We start from the raw sequence: 25,844 nt of genomic DNA on the forward strand, positions 1-25,844 counted from the left end.
GGAGGTCAGCGCTGGGTTAGATCGTCTCTTCCTGCTGTCAAACATTAACCATGGTGTGTTTGAACTACCCACCCTTTAACAATGTTTTGCCGTGAGAGAAGGAAAGCCATGGCTAAGCTGCGGTGTGTTCATACCTTTATGCTTTTCTCTGGAAGTCCCTGTTGTGAAAAATACCAAAATGTTTGAACAGCTGGGGACTGATATGAAATAGTCACAGAGTCACTGACCAAATTCATAATCTAGATTAGAAGGGTTTCAGACGTGTCAAACTTTGCACTGATTTGATTGTATTACTCTTACCCATCAATTTACAGAAATGTTTTCCATCATTTCCAAAAGTGTTCAGATATTAAAGTCAGTATTTTGTAGAAGGATCCTCTCTATGCATAGGGACGGGACTTTCCACAGGTGAAGGGTCAAGTCGAAGACACTTACACTACTCACAAAAAATTAGGGATGTTTGGGCTTTGGATTAAATTTCAGAATGCACCTAAAATGCACTGTAACCTTTACAGGTGAACTTAATTTAACCTTCTCTAAACTTTTGAATGCACGTGTCCAATTGTTCAATGTTTCAGTACTTACTCACTCACCAACTCACATTTTGACATCATCAAATTGATCAAGTTATAGAGACATTTAGATTTTTGTTGTGCTATAGCCGCCACTGTTGTTAGCTTTTGTTTGAGATAAAGAAATGACCATTGCATCCTTCTACTTAAAAGGCTTTCATGATAGAATATCACTGTAGCATGAACTTTTTATAGGGATATTCCTGTCAAATATCCCTAACTTTTTGTGAGTAGTGTAATTCCTGTTTTCACTTTGTCATTATTGGTCATCGATTGTAGATTGATTGAATTTCATGAATGAATTCAATTCATACAGGTGAACCGTTCTTCTGCACACACCTGGACAAGGCTGCTGGTATACGTTTAAGTTCTAATGTTCTTATCATATACTCGTTATAGACTTTGTTCAGCATTTATTTTGTATTCTCAATGTGTTGTCTGACACCGAACTCATTATTGTTGGTTGGATTATGAGGAAGGACAAACTGCCTCCTGTTGTGCCGTCTGTAGAGAAGCTGTCAGCGTCAGCTCCCGACTAACTGGAGGACAAACAGGCTGCTGGCCTGAGATCTGAGGGGCTGGAAAGCAGATGGTCATCGTGCTGTAAACAGAAACAGAAGCAGGTTCTCTCATGATTCACACGGTGTATGCACTGCAGAGATGAACCCTCTCACGTGTGTTATCACCGAACTTCTATGAAGACAAATAAAAACAAGAACCGTACTAAAGAGGTCTTTTCTTTAAAAATAACAGTACAAAAAGGCTTCCAGTATTTTTTCCAGACAGTTCAACGAGTTACAGTTTACAGCATTCAAAAATAACATTTCATGAGTGAGCCACTTTTAGGAATATGCCAACCATCACTTATCACACAACCTGGTACAAGTGTGTTCTGTTTTCAGGTTGGTACATTTTCTTGTTTCATTGTGCGAGCAGCAGATTCATTATGAAAACATGCATGTATTTAAAAGGCTGGTAAGGCATTTGAATATTCAACATGTTGCTTTGGTTTGAAATGGAAATCTTCCAGGAGAGTGTCAGTGATTTTGGCTAAATGTACCATTTTTCTCTCTCTCTCTCTTTTCTCTTTTTTAAATATCATGTTAATTATTAACAGCCACTTTGTTTTGTCAGTATGTAAAAGGGAAAAAAAATCATTTCATTCACTTCCATGGGGCTGGAGAGGCATCTGGGTGACAGTGATCAAAGCTTGTACAGTTCAGTCATAAAATCTACTCTACTACGTGACGATGTCGGTGAGTGTGAGGTGACCAGCACCTCTTCACTGCAAAAACTCTAAAATATCTCACCAAGAATATTTGTTTTATTTCTAGTCAAAATGTTAATTTCTAGTCAAAACAAATCTCATTATACTGAAAATAAGACTCATCACATTAAAAAAGTAGCTTGTTTTTAGACACTTTTTACTCCTTTAGTGGAACAAGTTTTTTCTTCCTTATAACAAGCACAAAAAACTTGCTTTTTGTAATTTATGTGACATCCAAGAGGTGGAGAATGAAATTAATTTTGTGTTCTACTGCCCTTTTTATGACTCTATAAGACAAAAATTGTTTAGTAAAGTAGATCCAAATAACGAATTTGTGTGGTTAGACGATGCTGAGAAGCTAAAACATCTTTTTCATTTGAATATTTTTGCATTTTCTTTATTTCTTGAAAAGGCTTGGGCAATGAGACGAAGCGCGATATATACTGTAGTTGAGTACTGAAAGTAATCTTAAGTTGTTTATTTATGTCACACCTGTGTGGCAGGTAACACCAACAGGAAGGACTGTCTAGTCTTTGTTTTTGTATTTGTTATTGTGTCTTGTAATCTCATATGGGATGGGCCACAGTGGTGGCATGACACGAAAATAAAAAAAAATCATTCATTCATTCATTCATGCTTTTACTGGCAGATTTTTCTACTTATTTCAATTGTTTGGAACAAGTGAAAATGATCTAAAAACAAGTCAATTTTTAAGGTGATGAGTCTTATTTTAAGTGGAAGGAGTTTAGTTTTGACTAGAAATGAGACATTTTGACAAGAAATAAGACAAATATTCTTGGAAAGATTTTGAGTTTTTGCAGTATAGTCTTTGCTCAGTAGCTGAACATCTGCTGTGCGGAGCTGCTCTGCTGCTGCGAGCCGGGCGGCTGGTTCTGGCCCGACCGGCCCGGTTCTGAGCCCTGGTTCTGGTTCTGGTTCTGGTTCTCCTGACTCTCGCCCTGAGCTCCGTCCACCACGGCGGCGACCTGGCCGCCCTCGGCCGCCTGTACGGGCCTCCAGGCCAGCGTGGGCGCCTCCAGCTGGTGGCCCATGGGGTTGACCAGCGTGGTGAGGTTGATGAAGTGGGCGACCGACTGCGAGGCGCCAGCTCCTCCGCCGCCGCCGGGGCCGACGGTCTCCGGGACGAGTTCGGCGGGACGGTTGTGGAGCATGGCGGAGCCGCTGACCGTGTCGAAGGTGACGGTGAGGATGGAGTTGTCCAGCGTGAGGGGCCGGTCGCTGGCGGTCAGGTGGCCCACGGCGACGGGCTGCAGGCTGGTGAACTGGGCCGGGGCGTGGCTGGTGATGGGCGTGACGGTGATGTTGGTCAGACCCACCGAGCTGTTGGGGGAGGAGGCTGACGGAGCGTTGGGGTCGGCGAGGACCACCACCTGAAACCACAACAGGTCCGTTAGAGAAACAATGACAAGAGCAACTCACCTGCGGTTCATGTTATCCTCATGAAGTTATGTTGCTACTGTAAGTCGGGATAGTTCAACATTTTGGCAAATTGGCCCATTGCCATAATCCCTATAGTCATAGCAGTAGGTTCATTATCTTTAATTGTCGGTGCAAGCTATTTTTAGAACGGCGGAGCAGAGCCGTGAGCTGCTCAGAGCTACGCTACGGAGGCTCATGGGATTTCTTGGTTTCCCTCATCAAACTCATCAAATACACAATCCAACAACTCCACAACGCTCTGGTGGACAAGTTGTGACCTGCACATTCACCACGCTATGAGATAATAACAGAACGTTACCAGACAGAGTTGTTTTAGAGGTAAATTCAGGCAAAACCGCTGATGTGCGTTCCCGTTGGGGTTTTTCATCAAGCAGTCTCTGCATTTCCCTCTAAAACAACTCTGTCTCATAACCTTCTGTTATTATCTCATAGCGTGGTGAATGTGCAGGTCACAACTTGTCCACCAGAGCGTTGTGGAGTTGTTGGATTGTGTATTTGATGAGTTTGATGAGGGAAACCAAGAAATCCCATGAGCCTCAGTAGCGTAGCTCTGAGCAGCTCGCGGCTCTGCTCCGCCGTTCTAAAAATAGGATTATGGGCCAATTTGCCAAAAATGTTGAACTATCCCTTTAAATATTAATGTTACAGGTCCTTTAAACTGTGTTTACATTTATAGTGACATTGTAAAGACTGGATACTGTGATGACTGAACAATTTATTAAAAAGCTCTTGAAAATAATTAACTGCAAATATTACAACTTCACATTACTGTGAATTATGACTTAACATGGGATGTTCATTCATTTACATATGCTTTGTTCAGCTTCTAGTAAATGTGCTTCATTACATACAATTACTAATTAGCATTTGTCTATTTTCACTTGAACATGTGACATCCCTCATGAAGTCCTAATTGCTGTGCAATATGTGGCTTGTCACCATCTTGTCAGTTTGTTAGTTACAACAACAACAAAAAGAAAAATGAGATTTAAAGCGACAAAAATGTATTAATGCTGTTTTTAACAGTCTGCTTCTGTCTGGTAATTTGGCTTCTCAGTGAGAATTTTTTTTCATTTTTACTGTGGCAACCTGTTTTGTATGAATTCTCATTTCTCGTCTTTTCTGCTCTTTGAGAAAAAAAAAGATTGGACGTGTTATTGTGTGAATAAAGCAGCAAATCTTCACATGTACCTGTTGGATGCTCTGCACAGCGGAGCTCGTCTCAGTCTCATCACCGACGATGACGGCTTGGTACTCTGTCATGTGTTCGTGCCGCGGCTCAGCGAAATCCACGTAGTCGTCGGACTCGGAGAGCTCCGGCTCGGCCTGGACCCTCTGCTTCTTCTTGGGATGTCTGTACGGCCGGCTCGGCCTCTCTTGAGATGTGCCGTCTTTCTCCAGGGTCAGTGTGGACTGAGGAGGGGATCAAACATTTCAGGACGACGGCATCAAACAATTAGGATGATTTCATTCATTTGGTTCTTTCTTTCATTTTTTGAATGAAAAATGTTTTGTTTTTTCTAAACACAAACACATGACAGGACATAGGAACAAAAAGTGCTACCATGTGCTACTGACACAATGCAGTACAGTACATACACAACAGTACAGGTTTGCCTAATTGAATATGCATGAACTCTATTTTATATTTAGTTTAGATGAAACAGACATTGAAAGGCCCTTTTGCACTAGTATCATATCATTTTTAAAGGGACAACGAGGAGTTTCTATTTGGTTATAAAAAAGTCTCACGTGAATGTGGATGAATCTACGCTACCCACACTTGTTAATGGGCCCATTTTCGATAAATATATCGTTTTGTCTCTATCGTTATTTTGTTATTATTAGTGGTGGCGGAAATGCTGGGCGAGCCGACCAGCGTTTTTTACTTTCGGTTTTGCAGCGAGTCATGAGAATAACGCCGCCGAATCGCCGTTTATGGTCGGAACTACGACTGTATGTGATCGTCTTTGAACCTCTGACTTTAATTCTTGATGAATGAAAACATGAGTCTGTCTTGCGCCGGTCAAAGAATTTCACGGTGCACGGAGGCTCATAAATGTAGTGTGAAAACACTTCGCTTTTCCAAAACTCCTCGTTGTCCCTTTAAATTTTGCACTCAAATTATGTAGCACAGTATTTTACCTATGTCCAGGTTGCTCCTGCTCCTCGTGTATATTTTATTGTTTTAGACATTGTAGGATATATTTTATCATATATTTCCTCTATTTATTTTCCTTGCACATTTCCCTTTGGAGCATCCTGGCAGAAGAAGTTCCTTCTGGATGAATAAAGTTCTATCTATCTATCTAAATCCAACCTGCACAATGCTGAAGGACAGAGATCCAACCTGCACAATGCTGATGGACGAATCACTGATTGTTGAAGGTTCCTGAAGATCGTCGAACTCGTCGATTCTCACAGAGACAACCTGGAGACAGAGAGGAAGGACTGGTCAACTTCAGGATCTGACATCAGTCACTGGTCTTCTTCTCTGGCGACAGACGTGGACTCACCTCAGGGTGTTTGCGCCGCAGGTGTCTGTTCATGGACGCCCGGGTGGACACCTTGGTCCCACAGAGGTGACAGGACTGGGCCTCCACCTTCTCGTGGGTCAGGTGGACGTGCTTCTGCAGCATGTACTCCGTCAGGTACTTCTTATCGCAGGTCCCACAGGTCCACGTCTTCCCCACTGCAAGAGAAGAGAAGAGAAAGACAAGAGACCAGGTCAGTCCAGCAGAGCAGAGGCACTGAAGATGCTTCACATTCCCATCCCTGTGATACAGATGCTTTAAAGGGACATTGTGTAAGTTCTCCTGTTATCTATTCCTGAAAATCGATTATTCCGTTCAAAAGTCTGTTTTTCATTAATCAGTAATCCCCCCCATCAACAAACTGAAGTGTTCATTTCAGCTCTGAATGAGCCGTTCATATCATTCATATCTCCATGGAGCAGGTAAGCTCGGTGCTGCTGCCATGTGGTGTCGCCATGTTTTTTACGTTCAGTGGCAGCGTGACGGTAGGAAACCACGGAAACTCAGCGGAGACACCGGCAGACGGCCGTCGGTAACAAACCAGATGTCATTTTAGTCACAGAAGTCGAGAGAAAGCTGGTAAAACGTGGGTCAGGTAGACAATACGACATCGCCATGACAACATATTGTCACGTGTATTGTTTTGCCTCGTGCTGACGGACCACTTGTTGTACATAGAGGCTTGTTTATGCTGTTACCTGCAGCAGCTGTCGTCCGTCTGCCATCTAACAGATTTCACGTGAATGCAGCATGAAAAATTCTTACACAATGTACCTTTAATGAAGCCCAATTCTGAAGAAAAAAGGCAGAAAGAAAATATACAAAATACACAGTAGGACAGACATGTTATTGCACCATAAAATAATACATCCCCGGTCCCATTCATGCTTTGGAGAAGTGTTCTTTTTGATGGTTGTACCTTATTTTACACATTATTGTTTCCATGTTTATTTCTCTCTCACCCCCAGAAGTCTGATTTAAAAGGTGTGTAGTCTATGGCTCTAACTTATCTACAAAATAATATCTTACATGCTTAGAAGAAATTATAGAACCACGTTTTTGTTTTTAAACCACACCCACTACAGCTCTCTGCTGCTCCTCTATCTGTCACTCAGCAGAGGAAACTGCAGCTGCAGGATAGAAAACCCTCACGCATCAACTCAAAAAGTCAAATAGAGCTTTGGTAGCTGATGTCACGGGATGTCACGGTAACACTTTATAATAAGTACACACTATTAAGCATGAATAAATACTGAATCATTCATTTATAACACATGAATACTCATTACTATGTAGTTTATAAATACAGTTAGTGCTGATCAATGATGAGTAAAACATTTTAACTGTGTTTATAAACTACATACTAATGAGTATTCATGTGTTATAAATGATGAATCCAGTATTTAATGCTCAACTATTGCTTAATAGTGTGTATTTATTCTAAAGTGTTACCAATGTCGCAATGTGATAATTAATCTCATGGGGCAACTCAAGCTTTTCCACAGCATTTGACTTTTTTTCCTTCTTCTTCTCATTTTCCATGTGTTTTCCATGACTGGAAAAATTTGTCAACCATTTTCCAGGTTTTCCATGTCATGTGGCAGCCCTCCCTGTATCTCTTTCCACCCGAGAAGACTGAAAATCTACGTTTTTGTGCCATTCTAACAAAAACTACTGTTTATTAGTGAACGTTGGAAGAAGTGCTGTTAAATTACTTTATCATGGGACATAATCCCTGTGTTTAAAATCTTTGCGCTAAGCTACAATAAGATAAGATGCAGCTTCATATTTACAGTACAGATGAGAGGGGTTTCAATCTGAAAGTTTTATTCTAAAGTAGTAAAAGAGAGAAATTCTTTTTTTTTCCCTTTCATCATAACAAAATCTTTAATTTGCTTACTCCCTAGTCTCTGTTTCTAGTCCCAAGAGACAACACTTGTGTGAATCTGTTAACCCTTTGATTTATTAGTGGAGGTTTAATGTTTTTTGTGCAGATTCACATCATACTTTACTTTTCTGGCTCTGAACACACCGGATGGAAAAAAAAGCCAAATCACCAGGTCCCACAACAGTTAAGAGTTGAGTGAATGAGCGAACCACTCACCTGTGTGGATGAGCTTGTGCGTCTCTAGAGTCGTTCTCTCGCTGAACGTCTTTCCACACAGCTCGCACATGAAGTCCTTCACACCTGCAGGCACCAGAGTAAACAAACAGAGACACCATGTACTCGATGAGAAGTTTGCAGATGTAAACAAAAACAATAATCACATCGTCTTCTCACAAGAACAACAGACATTGAACCTGTTTCTATTTCCACACACACCTGCTGTCACACATCTGCAACAAACTTTCTGACTCACCCGTGTGCCTCTTGTAGTGTTTCAGCATGTTGACTTTTTGGGCAAACTTGCGGTTGCAAGCCTTGCACTCGTACTCCTTGATGCCCTTGTGCAGCTTCATGTGGTGCCTCAGAGCGTGTTTGGTCTTCATGCCTGCACAGCCAAACATTTCATCCTCATCATCATCAGCTGCTATGCTATTAGTCCAGTCATTTTATGAAAAAAGGTTGAACAAATTGCAATAGAAGCAAACTCAACTGATTTTGTATCCTGACCTTAACATGTCCTGAGTGAGGGAAAAAAAGCCCCGAAGAATCTCATTAGGGGAAAGTTTCGAAAAAGACCAAAATATAGCCCATTCATACGGCTAGTAATTATTTTTCTCACATGAATAGGGTAACATTTTTAACCTTTAGATATCTCCATGAAAATTACCCAGTTGATTACTTACATTAAGACAAACAAAAAATGTATTACACGTTTTTTGAAAATCTTTGTCAGCATGAGCAAACAGGGCATAATTTAATTATGTATGGCTAATTTTCATACATACAACAGCAGATCTAAACATTGGGTACAGCAGGTGAAAATGTCTTGTTCAACCTTGTTGACATATTACAGTTAGGAACACAGTATCTTAATAAGCTAGGGCGCTTAGGCTACCAGGTAAAATCAGTGCTTCCCGCAGCGACGTTCAAATCCAATCCACGTCCTTTGCTGTAAGTCCTTCCATCTCTCCACCCCCCTCTCACAAATACCTCTCTATCTATCATTAAAGGTGAAAATGCCAAGAATATATATTTTTTAAAGAACTGTTCAATCAAAACAACCATCAGAAGATAAGTGTCCCTAATGGGATTCTTCTGGGCTTTTTTCCCCCTTTCACTCAGGACACGTTGAGGATACAAAATCAGTTGAGTTTGCTTCTGTTGAAATTTGTTCACGGTTGACCCCCATTTTGGCTTAAAATTAGTGGACTATATGTTTTTCTATATTCTTTGACAAAACACTCATGTAGTGTGTGATGCAGCGGGGTGTGAGGCGCGCTGCTGACCTTTCCCGCACTCGGCACACAGGAAATCTCGGATGTCGTCGTGAACCCTGAGGTGCTCCTTCAGCATGTCCTTCCTCGCAAATGATTTGTTGCACTTGTCACAGCTGTGGCTCTTCACCCCTGAGTGATCCCAAACACAGATTGGTGAAGTTAAAAAAAAAAAAAAAAGAAATAACATATTTGCATGAGTTCTGATTCTCTGGTTAAATCCACCAATAAAATTCAAGATCAAATCTGCTTTGCAAAGGCAAAGTGCAGTATCTGCATTTTTTCTGGCATATTCTCTTCAATCTGGTAGAATTTGATATTGGTACTGCTAAAATTAGTTTATTAGGTTTTTTTTTATTAGTTATTGGGCTTCTAATTTTGCTGTCCATCCAAAAAAGCACTCTGAAACCAAGCCAAAGTGCAATATCTGCATCAAAACCAAGGCAAAAGTGCAGTATCTGCCATAAAACGGTCAAAATTGGTCAGAAAGACAAACTACAAAAATCATTTAATTCAGTCCACCTTCATCTAATCAATTATGGACTTGGTAGTTATTCATAATTTGATGCTTAAACCTGACAATGAAAAACACAAAAAGCTGTTTTTCTCAGTTTGGCATTTTTACAGATACTGCACTTTGCCTTTGTAGGGCAGAAATGGTTGATGGAGATCTCACCTGTGTGGATGATCTTGTGTCTTTCCAGGTTACCTATACTATTGAAGATCCGACCACAGATTTCACAAGGGTGAATGTACCTGTAGGAAGAGATGAGCAGATTCAAAACGTTTATAATAAATAAATTTAACTTCATATTTCAGTTTCACTTTGTCAAAAACCTTCTCAGTATCAAATGAGCTGAAACTCTGTTGAAATTAACTCTCAACACACAAAAAATATATGTAACTAGAAAAAGCATTTCCAAGAATGGAAATGGTGTGACTGCTGACAGCAACTGAAAGCTGTTGCAGAATTAGCAAATAGTGCAAGCTGTGATCACCATACAAATGTTTGACCAAGGTCAGAATCGAACCCACATCCTCATGGTCATTAGACTTCCACTCTGCCTCTAGGCCACAGTGCACACACAGTTGCAGAGACTGTTGTCTGTTAATGATCTGCACACTGTCAACATCAAGAAAGCTTGAGAGTCAAGCTTGAATGACTTAGAATGAAAATGTCTGTGAATTTCAGGCTGAGCACTAACCATATGGCCACAGAGAACCTGAGTTACAATGAGCTTTATACTATGAGGAATCAAAGACTGTCCAATGACAGCTGAATAATTGGAATCAAAAGTCAAGCAATGAAGTGAAAAGACTGAGGCAGGAATCGAACCCATGACCATATGATCACTAAACCTTTACTCTGCCACTCGGCTACAGAGAGCACACTGCTTTCAAAACTGTTGTCATTCATTGTAATGTGATGATGTGCTGCAAACTGGTACGAGTAATCAAGGAGATAACAAACACCTGTAACCAATTGAAGGCGGGGGAGGAGAGCAGAATTCAACATAACATAACAAGAGTTCTTCCCTTGGATTCGAACCAGTGACCTTAGGGTTGGCAAACATCCACCCTAACCCCTACACCACAGTGGAGTTGTGAAGAAGAGAGGTTGAGACTTTGATGAATGTGAGATTTTTTGTGAAAAAGTTAAATATTTGAAAAAGTATAAATAGTTAAAAAGAGAAAAGTAATGCCGATAAAGTTCAAAAAAAGCTGCACGTTTTGATATATGAATTGTTGAAATAGCACAAAGTATGAAGGACTAGAAGAAGACCGTAAAAAGGCGGAAGAAAATGGCCAAACAGAAGAACAATAGTGTGACTGCTTCAGCAGTCACACTAATAAGGACTAAACACACAAAAAAAACCCAAATCCAACAGTGTGAGCTGAGTCTTGTGTCTGTGCTCCCCCCTGCAGTCTTACTTCTGCACTGCGGGGTCGGGCAGCTGCTCTCTGTGGATGACCAGGTGAGCGTTGTACGTGGCCTTCAGGGCAAAGCGCCGGTTGCAGATGCCGCAGCCGTAGCCTCTCTCTTTGTGCTGCTCCATGATGTGCTTCAGGTAGTCTTTCCCCTTAGCAAACGACAGCTGGACACACACACAGGAGGAGGGGAGGAGCTCATGTATACGTACAGGACAGTATGTGTGACGGTGTTGCAAACAAACTAAACATGTTAAAGGGATAGTTCACCCAAAATTGAAATTTCACTCATTATCTACACACCCTCATGTGGACTAAGGGCTGGGAGAAGTTTCAGAGTCCTCCGTGGCTTCTCTGAGTTACAGTGGGGCTCGGCATAGCAGTGCATGTCCATATAACGGTTACAAATGGATACCAACTGTCTTCGTAACAAAAAAACACACCAAAAAACATCTAAATACCTCCAAGCTGCTCGTATGTAATGTCCGTCTTGTATTGAAGCCCCGAAATGCCAAATTGTCCCGAAAAAAATTAAGTAAGTCTTTATTTCAAGCTTGTTTGGTAGCGGAAGCTTCTCGAAGCTCCTCTTACCGGTTCGTCAAATTTGGACGAACTGGTAACAGGACGGACCCTGGTTCGTCCAAATTTGACGAACCTTGATGAGGAGCTTCCGCTACAAACAAGCTTGAAATATAGACTTATTAAATTTTTTCGGGACAATTTCGCATTTCGGGGCATTAATACAAGACGGACATTACATATGAGCAGCATGGAGGTATTTGGATGTTTTTTGGTGTGTCTTTTTGTTACGAAGACAGTTGGTATCCATTTGCAACCGTTATATGGACATGCAATGCTACGTCGAGACCCCCTGAAATTTCAATTTTGGGTGAACTATCCCTTGAATGCAGGTTATATCTCCATCTGCTTTCATATATACAGTATCACAGGACCTTTATACGTCGGTTGGATCAGATTTGACTCCCTAAACATGTTTGTGAACATTCTCTATGCTTACTTGACATTTCTTGCAGTTGTACTTGTGGTGTTCGGGATCGTCCTCCTCTTCGTCGTCGTCCGTCTCGTCGCTGTTTCCCGCCGAGATGCCGATCTTCTTGATGAAGCCTTCTCTCTCCTGCTCATCCATTAAGGCTATGTCCTGATGAAACGACATGCAGTCAGTGACAGCTGCACATCCACACGCCCAGTTTAAATCAAACATGTCTGATCCCAATGTGGTGCATTATGGGCATTTTAGTGCAGAATGGAAACAAACAGATTACACCTGTCTGTGTATTAGGAATACCGCTAATAACATCACACCTTCAGCCTGTGATGGCACAGACAGAACAGATATGGTCTCAACTTTGTTTCATTCTTTTTTTTTCCTTTTACATTTTACTTCACTTCACTTTTTTAATGCTTAAAATGGAAAAACACATATTTGGGATGCACTGAGAAAATGATTACATGCTGTAGATTTGGGCACCGATGCGCGATATTATGAATGTCTGACTGTGATGCGACTACACTGTGCTGTCCCACGGTTAATTGGGTCATGCAGCTGCTGTGGAGTTAATATAACTGGTCAGAACAAAGTAAGGGCACAGAGAAAAGAGCATATTTTTTCATTTTTAAATTGACCAGAAAAAAATATACAGGGAAGCTGGGGACACTAGTTAAGAGCAAAACTCTTGAGTCTGCTGTCTGTGCATCCTCAGGCCATTTTTTCTGCAGAATTTAAACTCGTCTGCATTTTTTTCTCCTGCAAAATCCTGGATTCTGTCAAAACTGATTCTCTGCGCCCTCGTGTACAGACAGAATAGAAAAGAGCTGCCGACTCGTGGGTTAAAGGGATAGTAGCATTTTTTTAAAAGTGGGGTTGTATGATCTACAAATAGCCCCTAAGTACTTTAATTGCAGTAGAAGACTCTCTGCACTCCTCCCGTTAGCAACGTCAGCCCATAGCCCTGCCCAGAGATTTACAACATACATTGTTGTGAACAGACCCAAAGAAAGGGCCTATTTTCGCGGCCTAAAAGAGGTTTTACGTGAAAAAAAATACACAGTTCCATTGTTCGCTATAGTATAATTTTTTCCAGCCCTTCAAAGTGTCCAGGTCCAAATAAAAACTGCATTTTCCTGCACTTTGAGGGGCTGGAAAAAATTATATTATAGCGAACAATGGAACTGCGTTTTTTTTTTTTCAGATAAAACCTCTTTTAGGCCAAGAAAATAGGCCGTTTCTTTGGGTCCATTCACAACAATGTATGTTGTAAATCTCTGGGCAGGGCTATGGGCTGGCGTTGCTAATGGGAGGAGTGTAGAGAGTCTTCTACTGCAATTAAAGTACTTAGGGGCTATTTGTAGATCATACAACCCCACTTTAAAAAAATGCTACTATCCCTTTAATGCGGCCAAAGCGCTGTAAAAAAAAAAGGTGCTGATGCCGTGGAGCAGCTAACGAGACAGGAAGGGCATCGGACATCTTTTAAAATAGAAATGCATCAATAATAAGATGCTGAACATCGCAGTAGCAGTAGTTTTGACTGAGTCGGCTGTTTTGCAGGAGTTGGTACTGTAGGTACGAGTAGGAAAAGTCTTTTCCTCCTCACCGCCTCACCTTGAAGTGAACGTGGATGTGATCCCGGAGGACGTCCACGCGGAAGAACTTGCGGCCGCAGATCTCACAGGTGTACTTCTTATCGCCGTGAGTCAACAGGTGCTTGTTCATGTTACTCCTGCAGGAGAACACCTGTGAACACAAACACACACAACACACACACACACGTCACTCGAGCTCTAGCAGACACCTGCACCTTGACTTTCTGCCTTCGACCTTCTCTCACCTTGCCACAGATGGGACAGGGCGACGGCTCCTTCCTGTACTTGGTCCCTTCTTCTCCGTTGGCCTCCAGCTCCTCCCGCTTCATGTGCTTTGGTCCTGTACAGAGGCATTATGGGTATATATTTAGCTCAAGATAAGAAATATGGTGAAATGCAACTAAAAGCTGTGGACTGGTTAGGCTTAGACTTAGTTTTTAAACACATGCTTTGTTTTTATATCAATTCAAATTCTAATCTTTCTTCTTCCACACATCTGTTCGAGTTAGACTAAATTCACTCTGCAATAAAATTCTTTGGATTTGTCACACCCCAAAAACACGGAAAAATAAAGAAGTGGTAAATCTATTTTAGTGGCGGCACAGATTCCAGAGCATTAAGGGTTTTCGGACACTTTCCCAGCCTTGAAATTTGCTTTGCCTCTGTGTCAAACTGTGTGTGTGCAGCACCGAGGAGAGAGCAGAACCACATCACTCCACTGGAGATCTGGAGATTTTATAAACAAGAAAGCAACAAAATGTGCAGCAATCATTCATAAAATGTGAATTAAACACCACATAAACCTGTAGATGTGTTCACTGGTAATTAATACAGTCTGCATTAATTTATAAAATTAAAAAACATGACGTTATCCACAGCTGCATTCAATTTGTGCATGAAAATCTTCAGTTCTCTAAATCCCTGCAGCACCTGAAGGCAGCAGGACACATCTGAAGTTTTTCATCTCATCATTGTGTCATCACACACAGCTGCTCACTTTCTTTGACTTTCTAAAATCACATGTTAATGACCCCAGGATGCTACACACACACACACACACACACACACACACACACACACACACACACACACACACACACACACAAATACACCCATGCCCCTACACACATCAACCAGTGATCTAACTGAATAATTACACCCACATCACCCACATCGTCTTAACCTTCTGCACTTGCATGATTAAAGTGACATCCCATGTAATCAAACACAATGAACGAAGCACTGAAACATGAAGTAAACTCACTATTTTACACATACGCTGATCCTCCTTAAAGGGATAGTTCACCAAAAATTCAAATTGCTCATGTGGACTAGGGGCTGGGAGAAGTTTCAGAGTCCTCCGTGGCTTCTCTGAGTTACAGGGGGTCTCGGCCTAGCAGTGCATGTCCATATAACGGTTGCAAATGGATACCACTTTTCTTCATGACAAAAAGACACACCAAAAAACATCCAAATACCTCCATGCTGCTCGTATGTAATGTCCGTCTTGTATTGAAGCCCCGAAATACGAAATTGTTACGGCGCAAATCTCGATTTGGACGGACCAGGAAGAGGAGCTTCCACTACAAACAAGCTTGAAATATAGACTTATTTAATTTTTTTCGGAACAATTTCGCATTTCGGGGCTTCAATACAAGACAGACATTACATATGAGCATCATGGAGGTATTTGGATGTTTTTTGGTGTGTCTTTTTCTTACGAAGACAGTTGGTATCCATTTGCAACCGTCATATGGACATGCACTGCTACGCCGAGACCCCCTGTAAGAAGCCACGGATAACTCTGAAACTTCTCCCAGCCCTTAGTCCACATGAGGGTGAGTAGATAATGAGTGCAATTTGAATTTTGGGTGAACTATCCCTTTAATTTCCCTCCTTGACAACAAATCAAGCTAAAATAAGCAGTTGTGTGCGACTCACCCACACCGTGCCTCCTGTGGTGCTCCTGCATCACGTCTTTGCGGTAGAACATCTTGTTGCAGATCTCGCAGGAGTAGAGCTTCTCGCCGTGCTTCTTCTTGTGCTTGGAGAGGTTGCTGTTGGTGGAGAAGAAGCGCGAGCAGATGTCACACTGGAACGTCTTGTCATCTAAAAAAAGAGATGAGAAGAAAAAGTGAACACACACACACGTGATCGGAGACGTTTGAATGAAATGACGAAACGACAAAAACAAAAAACGGCTTCACTTTACTTTTACCTGTGCGGCAGTTGTGGAACTTTAAGGCATTTTCCAGGCGGAAGGATTTCTCACACGTGTTGCATTTGTATCTGTACTCCTGGTCGGGCTGTTGGTGAACACATGAGAGGACGATGATGTTAAATCGGCGGCGTCACCGGAGTGCAAACCTGAGGTGACAGGCTGTATTGTAGTGTTAACTCACCAGGTTCTTGCTGTGCTTGTACGAGATGTGCTGCTTCAGACTCTCTTTGCGGCTGAACAACTTGTCACATTCATCACACTTGAACAGCTTATCCCCTGGGAGAACATACACGTACAACGTTTTTAAAGGGATAGTAGCATTTTTTTAAAGTGGGGTTGTATGATCTCCAGATAAACTCCCCTAAGTACTTTAACTCATTGAGTGCCGCGCTCCTTTCCAAAGTTTTAGTCAAGTGTACCGGCAAATTAGACCATATTTGACTTTTTATTTTAGAGCCATAGTGTATTCTATATTATTGCCACCAACACATACTGTGGCTCATTTGAAAGGTTTAACTTTATCCTTCAAATGGCCACAAACCGTTTGTTTCTACGTGCCTCCGTTCCTGAGAAAAGTCAAGCTAAACATGGCTGGGTTTCACCAAAATCCCTCCTTTTTTTCTAGAAAAGGAGATAGAGCGTCTTTTATGAAAGGTGCGCTGTTTGTGCCTGTCGCTCTTCTCACACTCGCATTTCTGGATCAAAGGGCTCGTATAAGATAAATATACACAACAATTGTTGTTCTATTCACAAAACCACCATCGGGGGCGGGGGGGGGCGCCACTAAACAACAATAACACAGACGCACCGTGCCGTGTCACAGCCTCTCGCCGCGGAACGTGAGGCTCTGCCGGCCACAGCGGCTCGCGAACACCGGTCCCGCCGGTGGTCGCGGTCCGTCTGTGGTACGGGTCGGTGCTGGTCTGCTTTGACCCAGAGACCATCAGATTTTACCGCGGGAGGACTTTGGGGAGGACACGGTGTTGCTCCAGATGAAGACCGGGCGGGACTGTCGGCTGAGAGCTTCCTGGTTCAGCTCCCAGCTGCTGCAGCCTCGCGGGTGAGAGCGGAGCAGCAGCGGAGCAGCTGCGCTGCATCTGCATGCAGAACTCCGTTTGCAGAAGCTGAGTTATGATAAAAACTTCCAGATCATGAGCTGTCATGTGACTTTGATCGTCATCTATTTCAGTTCTGCTCGTCGTAGAGTCCCCAAATTGACATATAATGTGTATTAAAGTGTCTATTTTCATAATTTAAAAAAAAAGCAAAAAACGAAAAATTTCGTTTTTGGCACTCAACGCATGGGAACGAAAAACGAGAAATTACGTGGTTGGCACTCAATGAGTTAATTGCAGTAGAAGACTCTCTGCACTCCTCCCGTTAGCAACGCCAGCCCATAGCCCTGCCCAGAGATTTACAACATACAGTGTTGTGAATGGACCCAAAGAAACGGTCTATTTTCGTGGCCTAAAAGAGGTTTTACCTGAAAAAAAAAACACAGTTCCATTATTCGCTATAATATAATTTTTTCCAGCCCCTCAAAGTGCAGGAAAAACACAGTTTTTATTTGGACCTAACCAACTGCTGATCGGCGGGCCCTAACCGTGGGCGGAGGGATACGTGAGTTGGTTAGGTCCAAATAAAAACTGTGTTTTTCCTGCACTTTGAAGGGCTGGAAAAAATTATATTATAGCGAATAATGCAACTGTGTATTTTTTTTCAGGTAAAACCTCTTTTAGGCTGCGAAAATAGGCCGTTTCTTTGGGTCCATTCACAACAATGTATGTTGTAAATCTCTGGGCAGGGCTATGGGCTGGCGTTGCTAACGGGAGGAGTGCAGAGAGTCTTCTACTGCAATTAAAGTACTTAGGGGCTATTTGTAGATCATACAACCCCACTTTAAAAAAATGATACTATCCCTTTAATATATTATACAATAAACAACGATTTTGTGTGATTTGTGCATATCCAGATGATGAATTCAACGTTGTTATCTTTTCAAACCTCCATGTACCATGAGATCGGATGTGTCTGTTCAGGTTGCTGCTGTTCTGGAAGACCTTGTTGCAGAGAGAGCAGCGGTACACTCTCTTGTGTTCTCTGGTTTTGTGTCTCTTGATGACGGCCCCGCTCTCTGCTGCTGCTGCTGCTGCTGCTGCTGCCGCCTGCGAGGCCGCACGCTCTGACGTCTCCACCGCGGGCTTCACATCTGCACACATCAGGAATGCAACGTCAAGGAGAAAAATACAGTAGATGCAGCAGCGGGTGGTGATACGAATCAAAGTGAGTGTGAATTTCACCATGTTCATGCTTAGTTTAAAGGGATAGTTCAACATTTTGGCAAATTGGCCCAATGCCATAATCCCTATAGTCATAGCAGTAGGTTCGTTCCCTTTAATTGTCAGTGCAAGCAATCTTTAGAACGGCGGAGCAGAGCCGCGAGCTGCTCAGAGCTACGCTATGGAGGCTAATGGGATTTCTTGGTTTCCCTCATCAAATACACAATCCAACAACTCCACAACGCTCTGGTGGACAAGTTGTGACCTGCACATTCACCACGCTGTGAGATAATAACAGATTGTTACCAGACAGAGTTGTTTTAGAGGTAAATTCAGAGGCTGCTTGATGAAAAAGGCAACGTGCATCGGCGGTTTTGCATGAATCAGGGATGCAAACGGGTCAGGACCAAAAAAGAGAGGAATTGTCCGGCGGGGGGGCGGGGGGCTCACCATTAACAATATCACAGAAAAGTCCATTTCCAGTAGTTCAACCCCAACCAAGTATTGAGTGCATATAGATGGACAGTTTTCAGAAGGCCAACATTTCTATATCAAAAATGCTTTAAAAAAATAAAAACCATTGCAATATTTCAATTTTGGAGATACTGATTTTTAGGTCTTCACTGAATGTTAGTCATAATTATTACTATTAAAATAAACTGAAGAAATAAAGACATGGGATTTAACATCCCATTCAGTGTGTAATGGACATATAGGCCTATATAATGTGTTAGTTTCACTTTTTGAATTGAATACATTCTACATCGCGGAGGCGACGTCTTTCCACTCAGGGCTTCCTTCACCTCTGAAACGGGGCAGAGCTCCGTGGAAACACCTGCCTGACACAGCAACGTAGGGAACCGTGCATGTCCGCGGCGCACAGCTCCACGGACATGCACGGGGAAAAAACGGCGTCGCCGCTTTAGGTAACGTGCGTGCATGTCCCGCGTCTACATTGGAGGTAGGCTGTTATCAGTATAATCAGAGTCCATGAATGAGTTCGCCTCACATGATTGTCACTGTCAGCCTGTTAGAAAAACATTTTACTGACCCGAGCTGAGACGCTGAGACCCCCCCCTCAAAACAAAAACTCTTCGGATCTGAACGATTCACACAAGTCACCTAATTGGTCATGAAAAAGCGAGTTTCGCTTTTCGCGCGCTTTTTGCATCCCTGATGAATTTGTCTCGAAAACAACTCTGGTAATGTTCTGTTATTACCTCATAGCGTGGTGAATGTGCAAGTCACAACTTGTCCACCAGAGCGTTTTGGAGTTGTTGGATTGTGTATTTGATGAGTTTGATGAGGGAAACCAAGAAATCCCATGAGCCTCCGTAGCGTAGCTCTGAGCAGCTCACAGCTCTGCTCTGCTGTTCTAAAAATAGCTTGCACCGACAATTAAAGGTAACGAACCTATAGGGATCATGGCAATGGGCAAATTTGCCAAAATGTTGAACTATCCCTTTAATGTGTTAGGATGCCTATATTTCCTAATTAGCCCTGGACACAAAATAAAGCCGGGGCTGATGGGAATGCCATTAGTTTTGCAGGTAAATTGTCATAAATCTGCTCCATGTGCCGTGTCACGACTCCAGGAAGTGATTTGTAGCAGTTTTTTTTTTTCCCAGAATGCCCTTGGGGCGGCCGCCGCAAAATGTGCCCGAACCTGTTGCAACTTGCTCGGCGCACGATGATGTGTTACACAACACAACCCATGTACATTGTGGACGCATTAGATCATTAACAGCTGTTCAGCCTCCTCTCAGCGTGACGTCAGCCCTGTGTTTCATCAATTAGTCAAAAATATTTGCCGTCATGATGAGCTGTTTATGTTCATTTAAAGGGATAGTTCACCCAAAATTGAAATTTCACTCATTCTCTACTCACCCTCATGTCGACTAAGGGCTGGGAGAAGTTTCAGAGTCCTCCGTGGCTTCTCTGAGTTACAGGGGGTCTCGGCGTAGCAGTGCATGTCCATATAACGGTTGCAAATGGATACCAACTGTCTTCGTAACAAAAAGACACACCAAAAAACATCCAAATACCTCCATGCTGCTCGTATGTAATGTCCGTCTTGTAATGAAGCCCCGAAATGTGAAATTGCCTCGAAAAAAATTAAATAAGTCTATTTTTCCTTTGAGAAGCTTCCGCTACAAAACAAGCTTGAAATATAGACTTATTTAAAAAAAAATTGGGACAATTTCACATTTTGGGGCTTCAATACAAGACGGACATTACATATGAGCAGCATGGAGGTTATTTGGATGTTTTTTGGTGTGTCCTTTTGTTACGAAGACAGTTGGTATCCATTTGCAACCGTAATATGGACATGCACTGCTACGCCGAGACCCCCTGTAACTCAGAGAAGCCACGGAGGACTCTGAAACTTCTCCCAGCCCTTAGTCCACATGAGGGTGAGTAGATAATGAGTGAAATTTCAATTTTGGGTGAACTATCCCTTTAAACTTCCTTGACTCTTTGCTCCCACCTTTGTTTTTGCTCGCGGCTCCAGGTCTGCGTCCCTTCGTCCTCCTCCCTCGGCCGTGCCCTCTCTTGGTGGGGGCTTGCGGTGGAGGGGCGGGGGGGGCAGCCTCCTCTTCCTCCTCCTCCTCCTCCTCCTCTTCATCTGGGCCGACCAGGCTCTCGCTGTGCGGCAGCAGCGGGTCGACTGGGAGCGCTCCGCCCGTCTTCACCTCGTCCAGATGACTCAGCATGTTGCCTGTAATCAACAGAAGGAAGTTGAGGGATTCCTAAATGAGTAACCATGATGACACAGCATTTCCTCATACTTCCACTCTCGCTGCGGCTGAAAACCACGATAAAAGCTTTAGATAAATAGAAATGAATGAGTCTGAATTTGGGTCAAAGAGCGAATATTTCTCAGATCTGTCTCACCTGTGTTGTTTTCTTCAGACACTGAGGGTTTCTCTGGGATCTCCGTTTTATCAGAGGACATCACATCTGAGAAGAAGAGTGAGAAAGAGAAAAAAAAAAAACTATAAAAAGGTGCCATTAACACCGTTGCCATCAGGGGTGCAGATCCGATTAGATTTTTTTACCCATATGCAGCTCATACCATGCCCCCATAAATCACAACTTTGTAGAGGCTCGCCGCATTCAAAAAGTACTGCACAGGGAATCCTTTATTGTGCGTCTTGTTTATTTGTCCTAAACAGCCAACAGCGTGAATCACTGCTTACTTAAGTGTTAGTAAATCATAATTTTAAGGGTCTCGGACATGTAATATCTACTCGCGTTCTTATCTTTCACCTCCCTCTGACCCTCCCAGATCCCCAATTCTTCTCACCATCTTCCTTTTCTCCCAGTGTATGGAACTTTATGCATGATTATTGGATGAATATCAAAATATGAAGCCCTAAGATTGAGGGGGTTGTTTTTTTAAAGCCTAAACTACCCATTCATTTGCATCGTAGAGGAGACCAGAGATGGGATGTGGAATCAGAAATATATTTGTCAAACATTATGTTACACCATTTCAATCATTTCTTTTGAGATGTGAAGCTAAAATGTGAAGTCTGAAAATACATTTGTTCAATTTTGAATAATTTAGGGTATTTTTATTGGGGGGGGACAATTCATGTTGCCATCTCCGAAAGCACGGAGTAGTGACTGCACCTGATGGAAGTGGTGGAGGTTCAAATGGAGGCTTCAGCATGGGCCTCTCCATCTTCTTGGCGTAGAAAGCTCCATACCAGACCCTCAGCTCCGTGCCCGGGAGAACATCCTGAGACACACACACACACAGCAGAGGCAAACATTAAAAAAAACACACCACAGGAGAACTGGAGGGCTCAGGTTAAAGGAGAATTCCGGTCATTTTTTACCCCTAAATCGTTTTCCTGATGAGTGTGAAAAAGTGTTTGTTTCTGTGGAGAGCAGAGTAGGCACTCTGCGATCGGATAGTAATGTCTTTCCAGGATGTTTCAGAGTTCGGCTGTCTGAGGTGAGTGACTACATGCAAAAACACAAAGTTTATACTGTTTATACTCAGTATAACCGTACACTATATGAGTTCAGTGGTGTCTCTAAGGATTCCAGTCATGTACCATAGATATTTGATATGGTGTAACTCTGGTTTGCCTGCATCAATTTTAGTCGCGTTTTTTGCTCCCCCCAACACTGGGTGACCATCAGGACAACGTTTTAGGGGGTCAAAACATTACCGGAATTCTCCTTTAAAGGGAAAGTTCACCCAGAAATTGAAATTTCACTCATTATCTACTCACCCTCATGTCGACTAAAGACTGGGAGAAGTTTCAGAGTCCTCCGTGGCTTCCCTGAGTTACAGGGGGTCTCGGCGTAGCAGTGCATGTCCATATGATGGTTGCAAATGGATACCAACTGTCTTTGTAACAAAAAGACACACCAAAAAACATCCAAATACCTCCATGCTGCTTGTATGTAATGTCCGTCTTGTACTGAAGCCCCGAAATGCGAAATTGTCCCGAAAAAATTAAATAAGTCAACCGTTATATATGGACAATGCACTGCTACGCCGAGACCCCCTGTAACTCAGAGAAGCTACGGAGGACTCTGAAACTTCTCCCAGCCCTTAGTCGACATGAGGGTGAGTAGATAATGAGTGAAATTTCAATTTTGGGTGAACTATCCTTTTAAGGCAGTTAACACTCAGAGGTACCTGGGAGGTGTTGAAGTAAACGTCGTCGTCCTGCTGGTACGCCGTCAGGTTCTGGTGCGTGTGGTCGGTGGCAGGTCGTACCATCATCATCCAGTTACAGTCTTCCTCGCTGCTGGAGTCGAAACACACCACCAGGCCGTCCTTCTGGAAGATCTGAGCAGCAACAACGAGGTTAATATAAGTTAATAATATAACTAAACACACGACCGTACGAAGGAGCTGAATGTGTGAGGATCAACCAGAGGAAACACCTTCAGAGGGAACGCGCACTCCTCCTCCATGTGAGAGACCCTCTTGGCCTCGAAGGGCCCGAACCGGGTCCTCTTGACCAGCCGCCGCAGGACAAACACCCCCTCCCCGCCTTCGGCCACCGCTCTGATCTCCAGGCTGTTTGGTAGAGACGAGCTGATCCACACAGGAATAAAAGTGTGTTAATAAAATGTCATAAAACGACATAAAAATCATTATCTAAACACTGAATTTAAAAATAAAATGTGTGAAGACAGCAAGTTTGCAGTTAAAGACAGTCATCACTCACTCAAATAGCTATACTGTTAAAGGGATAGTTCAACATTTTGGCAAATTCACCTATTGCCATAATCCCTATAGTCATAGTCATAGCAGTGGGTTCGTTACCTTTATTTATCGGTGCATGTTGTTTTGAGATGGGCGGGGCAGAGACGTGAGCTGCTCAGTGAACACAACGGAGGTGAATGGTACAGGTCCTCTGTCCCTCATCAAACTCATCCAATCACACAATCCAACAACTCCAAAACGCCCTGGTGGACAAGTTGTGACCTGCACATTCACCACGCTATGAGATAATAATGTAACATTATGAGAAGGGGTTGTTTTAGAGGTAAATGCAGCCGGAACTACATTCCAGACACGGCTGCTGCTGGGCGGAGCGATTTCAAAAGCGCAAGTAGTTCCGAGTATTTGCTTTGTGTGTCCTAATTTTACATAATTATACATAGTTATCTCATAGCGTGGTGAATGTGCAGGTCACAACTTGTCCACAAGAGCATTTTCGAGTTGTTGGATTGATGAGTTTGATGAGGGACAGGCCGTTCTAAAAAATAGCTTGCACCGACAAATAAAGGTAACAAACCTACTGCTATGACTATATAGGGATTATGGTGATAGGAGAATTTGCCAAGACGTTGAACTATCCCTTGAATAACTCAGTTCAACTCTATTCACTCAGTTCAAACCTACTATAACAAGTCTATCAAGTCTAGTGCCTTGCTCGTGGTCACATGGGCAGGGCTGTTAGTGACAGTTTTATGACGTGAGGTTTGGATCAGGACACTCACCGAGCTCGGCTGAGGACGAAGGAGTCCTGGACGGTCACCAGAGGTCCCAGCTCAGGACACTCAGAGTCATGGTACTGGCCACAGTCATCGCACCCTGTGACAGACACACACATGACATCACAACTGTCACATCACACCTCTGGTTTCACACCAACACACACACACAGCAGGGTGACAGCTGGACTCATACTCACAGATGAACTCATCTGGCGTCTGCTCAGCCATTACTGTAACCTGCAAACAGAGATAATATCAGGTTTATCATCATCATCATCATCATCATCACACATCACTGACAGGAGAGGAGGATCAGGACTCGGGGGCTGATTATTATAAATCATAACCTCCAGAGTTTAGTTAAAACGAGCAGCAGTTATATAAAGAGACTATTTTAAGAGTGTGTTTGGATGAAGACAACTGAACTTCCGAGTCCAATTCATCTGGGACACTTGAATGCATCAGTCCTCCTGCTGTCTCTATATTACACGGTGGTGCTGTATTACAATAACAACAACCATAACAGCAACAACATTAGCGGCTTTTTGCACAGTCGGAGAGGACGCATGTTGTTGTAAAACATATGCAGTCCGACCGCGGGAGGAGGAGGACGGATGGATGGATGGATGGATGGAGATCCAGGATTTGAATCGCTCCCAAAGTCTAGCCGGGTTTTAACTCCGATCTGCGCGGCTCCTCTTCAGCAAAACTGTAACAAAGAACAGTCGGCATGGCGGATGGACCGGAGACGCAAACCCTCAAACGGGAGTCGATGCTGTTCAGCGCCGCGCAGGGAGCGGTGCAGGCGGCGCAGCGAGGCGGCGAGCGGCGGGGAAGAACCGGCTGCACCTCGGCTACTGGACCGCGGCTCCGCTTTGCATCAGATCGGTGTGTATTTGCGGGGGAAACGCGTTACCTTGTCTGCAGGAGACCCTTCATTTATCCGATCCTGACTCCGGGTTCCAATCCGCTCCAGAAACGGCGCAGGACCGGAAGCAAGCCGCGCCCGGTGCATTGTGGGACATGTAGTGCTCGGTCTAAAAACTGCCCCATAGAACATTAATTGGGTAGATATTGTGTTTAATTAGGTGATAAAGACAAGTAGGCTCACAGTTTGGATTTTGCATTAACTACCACAATAACTCAGTTTGATTATTTCACTATTTCACTATTAATACATTAACTTACTGTATAGATTATAATGACTAGATAACTTGATAGATAAATTCAAGTAATAATGACTAGATAACTTGATAGATAATTTATGAATAAGGGGTGGGAGAATGGATATGAAACAAACAAACAAAACAAAAAAATCAAATTACCTTTATTTTCAATTATTTTATTTTTTATATATATATTTTTTGTTCATATGTTGTCTTTGCAAAGTTTTTATATGTTATGTCTGTCCATTTCTGTATTATGTTTTATTTCTTTTAATATGTCCGAAATAAACTTAAACTAAAACTAAACTAAACTAAACTATTTATCCACACCCACCTGTTAAAACTACACTATTAATCTACTGTATATTGGGCTTTACACAGATGTGGACATGTCAGTGTGACAATCCTCCACCAATTGAAGTGTAGCTATATAAGGTCTATCTATGCACAGAGCAAA

At 42.8% G+C, this 25,844-nt stretch overlaps 1 protein-coding gene across 1 annotated transcript; it reads right to left on the bottom strand.

Annotated features, from left to right (window-relative positions):
* Nucleotides 1–2,657: 2,657 nt before the first annotated feature.
* prdm15 (PR domain containing 15) lies at nt 2,658–25,245 on the bottom strand. The gene is made up of 24 exons (XM_085797327.1): nt 25,138–25,245; nt 24,419–24,458; nt 24,225–24,318; nt 23,160–23,313; nt 22,909–23,061; nt 21,885–21,993; nt 21,144–21,209; nt 20,737–20,967; nt 17,984–18,178; nt 16,151–16,245; nt 15,967–16,054; nt 15,690–15,857; nt 13,994–14,088; nt 13,768–13,899; nt 12,163–12,303; nt 11,148–11,311; nt 9,892–9,971; nt 9,228–9,347; nt 8,195–8,326; nt 7,939–8,022; nt 5,817–5,992; nt 5,651–5,731; nt 4,492–4,713; nt 2,658–3,230 (listed from the first exon to the last, which is right to left on the bottom strand). Exons 1-24 carry the CDS (start codon nt 25,234–25,236, stop codon nt 2,673–2,675), a joined length of 3,477 nt encoding a protein of 1,158 aa, XP_085653453.1. The 5' UTR covers nt 25,237–25,245; the 3' UTR covers nt 2,658–2,672.
* Between the last annotated feature and the right edge of the window lie 599 nt (nt 25,246–25,844).

The sequence above is a fragment of the Trachurus japonicus genome, chromosome 14 (genome assembly GCF_045865225.1).
Source record: "Trachurus japonicus isolate A0001 chromosome 14, Traja_1.0".
NCBI classification, from domain to species: Eukaryota; Metazoa; Chordata; class Actinopteri; order Carangiformes; family Carangidae; genus Trachurus; species Trachurus japonicus.